This window comes from Erithacus rubecula (genome assembly GCF_903797595.1).
Source record: "Erithacus rubecula genome assembly, chromosome: 4".
Classification (NCBI taxonomy): Eukaryota; Metazoa; Chordata; class Aves; order Passeriformes; family Muscicapidae; genus Erithacus; species Erithacus rubecula.
Genome location: NC_136686.1, coordinates 32033596 through 32047221, shown reverse-complemented (window position 1 = coordinate 32047221; position 13626 = coordinate 32033596). Strand labels below are relative to the sequence as shown.

General features: G+C 39.2%; 1 protein-coding gene and 1 long non-coding RNA gene across 3 annotated transcripts in view; one reads left to right on the top strand and one right to left on the bottom strand.

Annotated features, from left to right (window-relative positions):
* LOC306801537 lies at positions 1–13425 on the top strand. 2 transcript variants are annotated; one of them, XR_013774114.1, is made up of 3 exons: positions 1–110; positions 1117–1251; positions 10632–13425. It is a non-coding gene; the product is annotated as an uncharacterized lncRNA (long non-coding RNA). The 2 variants fall into 2 exon arrangements; XR_013774115.1 differs by lacking the exon at positions 10632–13425 and adding an exon at positions 1380–2715.
* ST13 (ST13 Hsp70 interacting protein) overlaps positions 7988–13626 on the bottom strand; it is a gene marked incomplete at its 5' end in the record, with an annotated part of 21707 nt that continues 16068 nt past the window's right edge. Inside the window, one exon of the mRNA XM_079304678.1 lies at positions 7988–9715. Within this exon, the coding sequence (XP_079160804.1) occupies positions 9587–9715 (129 nt within the window). The 3' untranslated portion in view covers positions 7988–9586. The remainder of the gene's footprint in view (positions 9716–13626) is intronic.

The window sequence follows — 13626 nt, the reverse complement described above, 5'->3', positions numbered from 1 at the left end:
CGGCCCCGCCCCGCGCGCGGGGGAACGGGCGGAGGGCCCGGGGTCACTGAGGGGCTGGTCAGGAACGTACAGCACGGGGAGCGCGGAACGCGGTCCGGTTCCCTTCCCCTGTGAGCACAACAGCGCCTTTTCTCTCCACCAGCAGCTTCGCTTCTCTTCCGGGAGAGGCCGCCGAGAGGGGACCTCGCCGGGGGCTGTCAGCCTCTGAGGGAGGGTGGTGAGAGCTCGGAGCCGGGCTCTTCCCGGAGCTGCCGAACAGGACAAGAGGCAGTGGGCAGAAACTGAGGCACGGGAAGTTCCACCTGAACATAAGGAAGAATTTATTTACTATGCAGTGACCACACTGGAACAGATTGCCCAGTGAGATTTTGGAATCTCACAGAACCCTCTGGACATAATCCTGTGGCATATTTAATAGCAGTAGTGCCATAATTTCTTTCTTTCTTTTTTTTTTTTTTTTTTTTTTTTCCCAGATGACCCACTGTGGTCCCTTTTCAACACGACTCACTTTGTGATCCTGTGATTCCCTTCCCCAAGCATTTAACATAAGTATGTAATTACAATGAGGAAACAATACTAAACGTCACACTCAGATTCTGCTTTTTGCTAACTACAGTTCTTTCTACCTTCCTAAAGTCCCGTATTTTCAAAATATCACTTTTCCAAGACAATAGTTTCTTCTTACTCCATGTGGACCAATACAATCTGATGCATTTTCAAGCATCGGGGGATGTTTAGCCTGGAGAAAAGGCAGCCCAGGGGGAATCTTCTTGCACTCTACATGTTAAAGGAGTTTGTGGCAAGGTGGGGGCAGACCTCTTCTCCCAGATAACAAGCTACACAAGAAAACAGCCTCAAGTTGCACCAGAGAAGCTTTATACTGGATATTAGGAAAACTTTGTTTAATGAAGAGGTTAGCCAGCACTAGAAAAGGTTTTCAGGGAAGTGGCTGAATCACTATCCCTAGAGGTATTTATATGACATGAAGATATTGCACTCGGGGACATGGTTTAGTGGTGGATGTGGCAGTGCTGGTTTTGTGGTTAGACTCAAACATAGAGGTCTTTTCCAAACTAAACAATTTTATTATTCTATTTTGTTTACTCCTTTTCCCAGTCTTCCCTTGTTCCTCCTTTGCCATCATGCTGACAGCCAAAGCACAGGGCTACAAACAGAACATCTCCTGGCTTGCCACCCCTGTGGTAGCTGAGGGTGGAGTGAGAAGTCCTAGCAGGACAGAACTAGACACAGGTAGGTGGCCAAAACACAGGGGAGCTGTGGGCCACTGCAGTTAGGGCACACAGAGACAAGGCTATCACACACACACTTTGGGGAAATATCAATAATCCCACAGCCTCCTTTTAATTTTTTTTATGTAGGAGAGGTTCCACAAGTATGAAGGAGCTGAGAAAATTAAATGAGTTTGGACATGCCCCAATGCATAACAGCACTTGGAAGAAGATCCCCATGGCTGTTCATATCCTGCTGGGGTTTTTACCATTCTCATGTCTTATACTGGTTTCCAGGTTGCCTCAAGGTTTTGTCTGTGTTAATAATAACTCCCCTTTTGTTAGTTTCATTTATACTTCAGAAAAAAAAATACAATTAAAGATAAGAATGAATGTTCTCTTTAGCTTTGTATCTTTGTATGTTACTCCTGGGCTCTTTGGTTTCTATTGTTATGCCATCATCTCTTGTTCTCTCTTTCTGAAAGAAAAAATAACTTAATAACTTATTTTTATAATTGCAATTCCTAGTCCATCAGCCTCAACTCCCCAGCTGCCTCTTGTATGAGCTGCAAAAGCTCCCAGTGCTTATATCTGTGGTAGGAATCACCATACCATCCATTACTTACACAAGGACAGGGCAGTTCTAACACGACACTCTTCCCAAGAGTTTCTATCACACAACTGGCTAAGCCATTCCCTTTTGAGATGTTCCTTCATCAGGTCTATTAACAGACTCCTTGTCTCTACCCTTCCATGAGGAAAATCCCATTATCTTCTCTGAGGTAGGGCAGCTATAAAGCACACAAGCTACTGTGCCTAATGCAAGTGTTTCAGTTGGAAAAAAATATTTTTCCAGTGCAGTGCTCCAGCACATCCCTGTACTCAGATTCCAGATGCTGATACCAGCAACCCAAGAGACCACAATTCTTTCATACAGTGCTGATACCACTGATAATCCAAATTTTCTTTTTAAGATTGTAAGATCCCTGTGATGGATGCACCCCTTCTGACTGAGGCACAGTACTTAGGTTCAGGCATCACCAAAAAGAAGACTAGACTGAAATCATCCCTGCAGTGTAAACCCTGAGAATCATCCTAAGCCATATTTCATCCAAGAGCAAAGGAGTTTAGACCTCTCTTATCAGGAGATCATTACCAGCCTGAGCTGGGACTAGACAGAACTGAAACTGCTGTGGCTGCACACCTGCACAAACACCAAAAGGGGCTCTGACTATGAGCCAGTCATTTTAACCTCTAAATAAATATCTGTAGCCCCCATCAGCCCACTGGGCTCTCCTGCACAGCAGCAGGCTGCTCAGCAATGATCTCCCCCTCAGACAGGGATGGCTCTTAAGGTTCATGCTTGAGGCTGAAAGATGCCCTTACCAAACATCTGAGATCTACAATGAGGAAAGTGACATTTTACACTAAGCATAAAAGTATATTGTGTGCTTACTGCAGCTTTTATGAATCTAGCTATAGCTTAATTATTAGATGTACAGTAAGTAGTAGTGTTGGACCAGAGTGTAAATTACTGTTTAAACAATAATTTAAAACAATGTTAAATCACTGTTTAATTACTCTTCAATTATTGCTTAATAACAATTCTATCATCATTCACTTTTCATTTAGGTGTGAATCAATTATCTTTAATCATAGTTTAATCATTAATAAAACCTTTTCAGTTACACCCACATTGATACACTCTTAATAACTGACCTGTGACACACTCCTATGTGCAAGACTCAGACCTTAATTTAGAATTAAGGTGTACACAGGTCACTGGCTATCTCCTGGCACTAAAGCAGGAGGGAGCAGCTTTACAAATCCAGGGAACAATTATGCAAAGTGACTGCACAAACAGGTCCACGAGCTTTTGGGAGCAATGCCTCAAACAGGACACAGACTCCCATTACTGCTGTTCTTTGTGGGTTTGTCCCTCTTGTGTGAAGGGAAGTTTTCATCAAAGAATCAGTTTAATGCAGACTGGGATTTGTACACCCAAATAACTTTATATTATTTCTACTATATTTAGCAATATTTTTAAAACAATACTATGCCCTGTATATATTGCAAAACAGAGTATTAACAGGTAACACAACAACTGCAATATTCTAAAAGCAACTTACTTTATTGTTGGAACATACAGACTTAGTGAAGCTGTCCAAGAAATATGAGGGCACACTACAGATCAAGTTAGGCAAGATGTGCCTTGTATTCTACCAAGGGAAATCAGAAGACAGTTACCTAAAAACCTACATAAACCTATCTACATGGGAATTTTTCTGAAGACATGGTCTTAAGGTCTTCACATAAATGCTGCAAATCCACCAGGTTTCCAGGCAAACACATGAAATGCACAAGTGGGGTTTAAGGAAGGACAGATGGCCCACCTACTTTTCCTCAATGCTACTGGAAAACCTGAAGAAGTGAACTAAATTAAGCAACTACAAGCAAAAACATATTCTCTGCACATAAAGAATGAACTCAGAACTATTTCTAACCTAGTACTCTCCTTATTCTAACATTAATTTTAAAAAATTAGGAATATATATCTCCTTTATTTCTCCTCAGAAATTCAATTCATTAGAGAGTGCAGGCATGTTAAGACAGAATTTAATTACTACTTTCAAAACTACTTTCTGAATCTGTTGCAAAACTTTATCTCTTAGAGAAGCTGGATAAACTGGATCATACTCCCAGTATATAACAGATTAAAGCAACTAGAAAATAACAAATGGGATTGCATGTGCTGACAATTTGAATTCATTAAATACAGCAATTTGATCACACCAACTTGTCAAGATCAGGCTTAAGTATTAAGGCCAAGGTAAAACCAGTCCCTTTCAGAACCATACACATACTAAAAAGCACATGTGTGTGAACTTTGCCTGAACCAACTGTGACAGAGCCTCTGGAATGATGCAGAATGTTCCCTATGCACTTCATCTAGGTCCAGGGACATCACAAACATTGAAATTATTTTTATTTTAGATTACTTGCATTTCCCATTATTACATTCAATCTCCTATCATGGTACTTGCTCAACCTAACTAGATTAAATATCCCTTAGTCACCTTTAGTTTTACATAGACTATGTAATTGTCAAACACAAATAACACGAATTTTTGTTGCCTTGATATTGTTTTTTCTCTCAAGCACTTGATAAATGTCTGACATCTGTTCTAAGTGCCTTTTTTTTCTTTTTTAGAGGCTAGTAATTAACTCCAGTTCAGAATCATGCTTTTTCTGAAAAGTTTTCACACAAGAGATTAGAGAAAAATGTGTCAAATTATAAAATGGCTTCTGAAAAACCTTTTTTTTTTCTAGAACTTTTCCTCATTGTACGATAACACACAAGAAAATGTGAGGGCAAATCATCTTATAGAACAATTGTGTTTAATTTTTCCTTATAAACTCTTAGCAATAAGCCATATTTTAGACCAATTTTTAAAATATCTAAAACAAGAAAGCGCAGGTGGTTTTCTCTTCCAAGTAAGAACTAGACATGTGTGGCTAAACATCAGAATGAATTTTCTCTAATGAGAAGCAGTGCAGCTGGCAGCAGCCCAGACACTTCACTCTCAATATAGTACTGTGATTTTTTTCCATCTAATTCTCATGATTTCCTAACAACTTCTATCTTCAGCCCATTTTAAAAGCTAATTTTACTGCACTGGTTGTTACATTTCAGCTACGGTATTTTTCCTTCTGAAATGCAAATTCACCTCATTTCTAGAACTCTTACACCAGTGAGAATGTTAAAAAATTAAATATTTCAATAATGGAATTCAATTTACCACTTCAGACCTCACCTCCTTGTTACTTACATTACACTTGAGTAATAAGTACCTTGTTTTTCTGAAAGCCTTTGCTCTATAAAAATTATATGTACTATCTGGACTGCTGCTGTACTTAAGGAAGAAATTCTAAGACAAACTGCCAACCTAAACCCTGGAATCCTTCACGTTTCATTTCTTTATATACAGTAGCAACTCATATTCCTTGAAGCCTCTGAAATAAATGTTTATACTAATTTTAAAAAATCCCATGCAACAACAAAGGTGCCAAAATTGTAACCCACTTAACAAAGACACGTAACATATTTCTGCAAATACATTTACTTATTTATTTATTGTTGAGATCTCAAGCTTGTCTGAGATCATTCATCTAGAATACAGCTTTCAAGCATGTGTTTGTACAGCAGACATATACAGTAGTAACACTTTGTTAGCAGGATTACAAATGAACATCTGGATCTGGTTAGTCATCCAGATTCAGATTTACAGGAGAGTCCTCGGTATTTACATTCCGTGGAACCTCAGGACCTCCAGTCAGCAGGGACAAGGAAAGGTTTGTCTCACATGAAGTTCCTGTTTGTGAGAGTCACATCAAGTGAGAGTGACTTACCCAAGCTTTGATTCACAAGGTAATCAGTAACTCGTAGCCCGGTCACTTGAGGTTTTTTTCTTGCTCCACAGTACAGATCCATCAGCAACCACCTGATCTGCTTCATGTATTTGCCACATTAAAATTGTTTTTGCTTCCTCTGTATTTGCATTTTGTTATATCACTGCTGACCTCCTATGATTTGTCTTGTGTTACTGAACAGAGGAGTCTGGACACCACCATTTTTACTCCACTTCAGCTCTTTGGTAATGCTGAATTACTTTCTTACAATGCTGCCCTCACTGTATCATGTGTGAAGCAAGGTTGAGGCCCACTTCTGCAGAGCTCTGAATATGGTTCATGAGACACCCTTCTCGAGGCATCAGAAGAAAACACTGCTACTGTTTTCCTGGTGAAGCACCCTCCAGTTCCAGCTTACACATCATTGTCAGTACCAGTAACTGCCATGCTCAGACTGCCCTGGAGCAAATGGAAGGAAACAACCCTCCAGCCTCAGCCACTAGCATCCCTCAGCCTGCATGCCCTGGGGATTTCAAAGGGGCTCCAAACACTTCCCATCAGTAGCATGTCATAATCCATGGGAAGGTACATGCCAAAGCTAATCTGGCTCCAGATCCCCATGGCTATGTCCAGAATCTCCCATCCATATGGGTGAAGGATTCTGCTTGGACAGCAGGTGCAATGAGCTCCCATAACAATCTTATTTTCTCTTCCATTCCACAGAAGAGGAATGTACAGGCAAAAGAGTGGCTTGTATGAGCTTTATGCAAAAGTCCTAAAAGTAACACTCAAGAAAAACAAGATTGCATTTAAAAACAAGTATTTTTAACTACATATAGTACTTGCAAAAAGCTGTTTCTGTAATATCGTTTTACCTTTATGTGGCTTTTTAATGCTCATTGAGGCATTCTCCTCTGGATTGCCACTGCTTTACCTAGGTTTGTCCCATCTGCCTTCAGCTTTGATAGTCTTGGCTCCTACTCATGCAGTCACTGCCTTCCCACAAAGACAAACCAAGCCACCTCAACAAGTACAATTTATTCATAGCCCAACAATGAAAGGAGAGAAAATTTCCAGAAAATTCTGGTAAAGGCACCAAGCTTTTCATTTGCCACATCACTATGCAAAAGGACTCCCTGTGACCTGGAACAGCCTGGATGTGGCAATTGAGCTGACACATTCTTTCCCTTGGGGCAGCAGCTGAACCAGAGAGGACAGTCAAGTCACTGGGACTCACCCAGGAACAAGGCTATCAGCCTCTGCTACCAGCCAGCTGCAGGTGCATCACTGCACTCCTGGGCAGCCTGGGTCATTGAATCTGGGCCATGGGATCAGCCAAACAGCACAGTACAGGACTTGTGCACAAGGCAGAAAAGCACACCTGAGCCAGGGGCAGGACTGGTAGCACTCTGTTCCACCTGACTGCAATATGCTCTTGCAGCTTTCAGAGACAAACTGCCAGCAGAGCTGATTATTGCCACTGCACTTACAACAACCACCCTTACTCTATGCTGCAACAGAACAAATAACCTGAAGGAGCTGCCAGTAAATACAGGAGCAACCCATGAAAATAACAACTTCCTCATTTAGCTAGTTACAACCCACATTTGGAACTCCCCACCTTTGCTCACCTCTTGTGCAGTTAGCTTTCTGCAGTTTTACTTCTGTTCAAACCAGTTCAGCTGCTCAGATATCCACACACCAACTCAGGGAACTGAGACAAGGTCCAAGCAGCTCGTCAGTTTACTTGCTGAGTAACACTAAAACCAAAAAAGCTCACACACCAAGGGAGTCACAGGATGTGTATTTCCAAAGAACATGAATTCAGCTAAATGGCTAATGCCAACATCAAAATGAGACAGAAAGCTTTTATAGAATAAATCAACTTTCAATAAGAGCAACCAGTGTGTAAGCAAGCAGGCAGGACACAGATATGATCATTTCTATTAGGTAGGAGCAACTTCCTACTTTTGACTATTTGAAGGTTGACAGACATAAACACCCAAATTGGAAACCCAGGTAACTGTAGGAAATAAATCTATATTCAAGATACTCTAATTTGTGCACAACACATATGCACTAGCCTGAATGCAGAAGATTTAGCCTATATTGAGGGGTGACCTACTTCAAATACCTCTCCTTGGGAAGGGGAGATGAAGACTATGACCAAAAGCCATGCACACATCAACACACAATTGCAATTTGAGTTCATTTGGCCATGAAGATGAGCTATTAGGCATTTTGTTCCGATTTAAAACACAAGGTATATATACAATTTAATTAAAGCACTTCCACATTTAATTAAAGCAAAACAGGTGTTATCAGAAAGTTACAGAAACCCAAAAAGCTGTGTTTTTCAAAACCATACTTTATTTTTAAAGGCTAAGAAGTATTCAGAACTGTATTTCTTAAGCAAAAAGATTCACATTTCCTTGTGCAGGGTCATTAGTAGGAGAAAAAGCATTTGGGGATTTACTTTTTTGCAACTGCTGTTGAGTTCCTACATCAAACCAGATTTGTTTAAAAATGGTAACACCAGTTATGGCTTAAGATACAGAACTAGGGAAGAGTAACATAAACCTTGAAACTCAAGGGGTGAACAGGTAACTATAGTCACTGTTTCCACATAAAGATGTTTTAGCCAAGACAAACAGAAGCAACAACTGTTTTTATTGGTAGCCAAATCCATTGAACATCATCAGCACAGACACTGCTTCAAAGATACCCGTGCTGATAAATGCATGTGTTAGAAGAATATCCTGTCTGTTCCAATTACTTCACCTTTTCCTCCATATAACAAGCCTCAAAACCATGGAGGTATGAAACCACAACAACAGATACTTTATTTTTTTTTTAACAAGAGGCTACAAGAAGAGATGGAAGACTACAGAATGTGGTGAAGAAAGAGTCATCACCTCTACAGAGACAGCAGGACTTGGACCAAGAAATTTTATTTAGTGAGCACGTAAGAACCCAAACCGATTCAGAACCCAGAGCTGCAATTTTGTTGGGTATTCTCCCCTTCACCAATCTGTAACTCTGCATGTACATGTTCTGGATGGCTTGCATTCAGTGGGACAGAGGTAGTGATGGGAACAAGATTCCTTCCCTAAAGTTTCCAAATAGATGCAACCTGGTAAGCACGGCCCCCAGTGCAACCAGCAGAGGGCCTGCCAACTGGGAAAGGACAGGAGCACAAGCACAGACAGGAAGCTGCTCTCCCATATCCAGACTGATAAATAAAATGTTACATAAAGGTACTGGACAACAACTGAACAAGTAACAAAACATCTGTGGCCTCAGCAATATGTACTTCATGCCAGGTTGTGCAAAGGGTAGAACTGTACCTTTGCTGCACAGTTGTGGTGATCAAAATGATTTAGTATTTGCAGTACTGCCAGAAGTTCCAGTGTGTAACTAGCTAGCCTGATTATACTGATAATAGTTCTAAAAAGTCAATCACCCATTTAAAAAAATGTATTTGCAGACAATTCCTTTATCCAGTTAATTCTTCAGATTTATTCCCCCACCTTTGCTATTTTTCTAAGGGGATTAAGGGGATTAAATCAGACTTCAGTTGTTAAAGTTGTTTCCCCTTTGCCCGGTGAGAGCAATTAAAAAAAAACATGTTTTTCATCTTATACTCCTGAAATACCACAATTTGTTATGAGAATGTTCAGAGAAAATTGTCTGTAATACTTATAATGGAAGGTTGCAACTGTTGGACAAGAAGGGATGGTTGAAAACTAGGTCATCTGAATATAATTTGAATTCTATAAACCAAAAATTGAATAAAGTCAATACTTGGGGCTAGAGAGCAGTTCTCCTTAGAACACCCCATTTCTCTTCTTAAGAAGATCAGAGGTAAAATGGTTTGTTTTATTGCAACACTGGTTAGCCAAATCCAATCTTTGCCATTCCAATATGATTTTTAAGAACCAGGGATTTTATGGTTTACTGCCAAATTTGGCAGACAATTTACTGATGAGATTCATGACCTTGGGATTGCTCTGGTACTTAGACATATTTGCTGGGTTCTGGGCAACATCTTGGAATGCAACCATAACTTCTGGATCCTGCAGGGCAAAAAGAAAAAAAAACAACATTAGGGCACTTGTAAAACAATTCTACCAAAGTGATTATGTGGTTCCACATGAATCTAGTCTTGCTCAGCTTTTACATGACAAGACTACACTAGACTTCTGGCAAAAAATCTCTAAAGACAACCCAATAATCCAGTGCATTGCTAGAGCTGGTGTTCACTTAACACCAGAGTCATTACTGAACTTGTAATAGTTCAGTGTGTGAGAAAGGAGATAGGATAAGACTTCTGTTTTCCCAGAACAGGAGTTATCAAACACAGCCACACCTGTTGCATTATTTCTGTTCAGGCATCTTTCAAAATGAATTTGAAGGAGGAAGGAGTTTGATGTGTGCAGCATGCATGATAGGTCTACTCTGACCAATGGCTGATTCTCATCCTTTTCTCATTTTTTCATTCTAGCAGCAGAAGCCTGAAACTGTTGGGTTGTGAGCAGACAATATGGCAATGTTTGACTTTTAAAAATGGATCTAATTCTCAGTCATTCCTCACCTCCACTGAGAATTCACACTTGAAAAAGAACCTTATCTCTCACCACACTACTGTGTTGCAGTTGATAAATACATCCACACATTCAATAGTCAGTGTCCCAAAAAAACCTCCATCTTCTCTATTTAGTATGAGAAGCACTAATACCTTTTTCCCATATTTCTAGTACACCTTTAGCCTCCTGAACTTGGAACTGGTTTTACTTGTTTTACCTGTGTATGTTTAGAACATAATGAATCTGTATGTAACAATTTTACATCTCAGCCTGGAAAAATGTTTCAATTATAACCAATATCTACAAAAAAAATCCGTTTTTCTTTAAATTCAAAAGTGCAAGCAGTTTATTATGTTCAATACAAATCACAGATGTTAGCTGTAATTTCATCTGCTGTTTCTTCTAGGATATTTAAGTACTTTCACCAAAAGACACACTGCTTCCTAGACTTCTGACCCATTGATGTATCAGGTTTGTTCTCTTGAAACCATCACAACCCAATAAATGTGCTCAGAGCTGTCTGTGCCACAATAACATCATCCTGTATCTAATTCTATCATCAGACTCAGTCCAAAGCTATTTAACAAGTCTGATCCTAAATTGCATTTGGTAGGTGTGGACTCCACTGAAAGCACCCACACATCTCAGTCATATTTTATATGTGTTGGGAAACAAGAGTCCAGTCTTATGGGAGGATTGACAAATGTGTTCTATCCCTCACAAAAGATAATCTGCAAAATATATGGCAAATAGAATGCTGAAGTTCAGAACAGAGAAACTAGATATATTCTCTCCCCTTTACAGGATACCCAGGCAAAGAAAAAAGGCAAGACTTTCAGAACCTCAGACTTCTTGAATTGATTTCAAAATAGAGCATACGATTTTAAAGATCATGTCATGTTGTTAAGTCTGTGGTTTCACTCATATATGAATCTGGAACAAAAAGCTGAGTCATCTTATTCACTGGTTTGTGTCAAAGCACTCCTAAATTAATGTTAAATACCCAGTTTTATGCTATGTGTTTCATTTTCCTACAAATACATAGCAAGTAAATGATTCTGTTCTTCCTTGACTCCCTGGAAGCTCTCAACCTTAGAGAGTGTTTATAACATCCAAAGTTTAACAGTGATGAGCAATATTAACAAAATAAAGTGTAAGACTGAGGATACCAACATTTCTGTAGGGAAATGTTTAGTGCATAAGGTGGAATGGCAGTCATTCTATTAATGGTACTAAGGAGACATTCAGTTTTCTGATGCTCTGGTCTTTAGTTGCAGAAGGAAAAATAATACTTCCAAGAAAAGTTATCACTACTTTTATTTTTTTCAAACTTAACACATTTTCTTGGAAGTCTGTGTCTAACATATGGCTACATGTCAAATAAGGAATCCATAGATTTATCTTGCACATCACTCCTTATAAAAAGATCTTCTACTTATGACTCCAAAATGTAAATGTCATGTGTCTAGAGAAAGCAGTTGTACATGCAAGATATGAAGTACTAGACAACCCTCCAGATAGACTGTAAAACAATAAAACACACTGAAATTACAGTCAATTTTTCTGGAGACTAGAGAGTTTAGGGGCAAATGAGCTAAAAAGTCATGCATTAGAAGTCACTTCAAAGAGTCACAACTTGCTCCCATTAAGAAAACGTGAAAAGAAATGCAAGAGAATTTTTGCTGCTTTGAGCAAAACAAAAATCCTGAAGAAATAAATCTTCAGGTAATAGAACCAGAAATCTTCCTCAAGAAAGACATTTTTAAAGTGGTTTGCAGAGATCACACAATCACAGAATTGTTAGGGTTGGAAGGGACCTCTGGACATCATCTAGGTGAACCCTCCTGCCCATGTAGGGTCACCTAGACCAGGTAAGATTTATGCCAGTAACAAGCAATAACTCCCTTAAACATGTCCACAGACAGCCATATCTTGTTCTTTGGTTGCTTCTATGGATGAAAAAATGAAGTTAACAGCAAAACCAGTTTAATATGGCTTGTCTTCAGGCACCCAGGGTTGTCAGGTTTACTGAGATGTTACAAGACTCAGGCACATTTAAGTGTTAACTCAGGGAGAATAGTCTCCAAAATTACAAAATCATAACAAGTCTAAAGTGACTGAGGTGGCAGCCTTTACTCTTAGAATATTCCCATTTTGACACTAACTCCTCATTATGAAAAGCCTCTACAGACTATCAGTTAAAAAGCAATTTTAGAGCAACTTGTGTGATTCAGACCTTTTTGTTACCTCAGATAACATATAACAGCTCCCAACTAACATTACCCATCAACATATGCCATAGCTGCACTAGGCAGATGCCAAGCAGTAGAAAATACTATCTTTTAAAACTAGAGCTTAAACAGCCAATTCAGAAAAGACCAGAAAGTAGAGTTGGATATTTCAAGAAAAGGTGGCAGTGTAGACATATATCAAGTCCTAATAAATATCTAGGTATGAAGTTGGTACAAGAATACAGTAAAAGATTCAAGGTTTGCTAACAGGCTGTACATGCTAAAACCTGCCTGCATTATCAGAAAACACTGTCAACACACATTCTTGCAAAAGTCCTACCCTGTACTGGAGCATATGTAATCAGCATACAGTGGAGTTTTCTTAAAGGCATGTGACAAGCACTTAATATTTAGCTGCACCTCAACACTGTTTTCAGCAACCTCTCATCACAAACTCCAGGTACAGCAGGAAGTAGCCAGGTAAGGAAGACAGCTACAAGTCAAGGGCCCTTTCTGCAAGGCTGACTGTGGCAGCCTAATAAAAGGTGTGTTCCAACACCAGCAACCATTAACTTCTGCATGGAAAGTGATGATTTTTTTGTGATTCTAGGGCATCCTGAATAAACCTCCTTCGTGATGCCTTTATTTCTGATAAAATGAGCTGAGAACAATATATAACTCTAATCACAGCAATCCAGAAAAAAGAAACAATATAGTTTTATACTTGATCATATCAGAATGTAAATGCAACTACATAGCTCTTTTTCTAGCCTACCTTCCCTTAAAACTGGTGTTGTCAGACATGTTCCCTTTAATCTGTTGAAACACTTTTCTTGAGCAGTAGTTAGAACATTGAGCAATTAATTAAATGAGCAATTAATCAAGCCCACTAGGAAAGTAAGCTTTCTGACTATGATTTCAGAAAATGCCAGATGAAGAAGTATTCTCATACTTGCTCTCTGGCAAAACCTCAGATGTAATCAAAAACATGTAATTTCCTAAGAGAAAGACCATTCTCATCACAACATTATTATATTATACTGTGTAAGAAAAATATGGTCAGTTTTTTGTTTGTGCATAATTATCTCTCTACAAAGTGTGTGCATTCAAAAAATGAGCAAATGAATTATAATGTGTGGAAAACAACCATTTGAGAGACTTTTTCAAAAG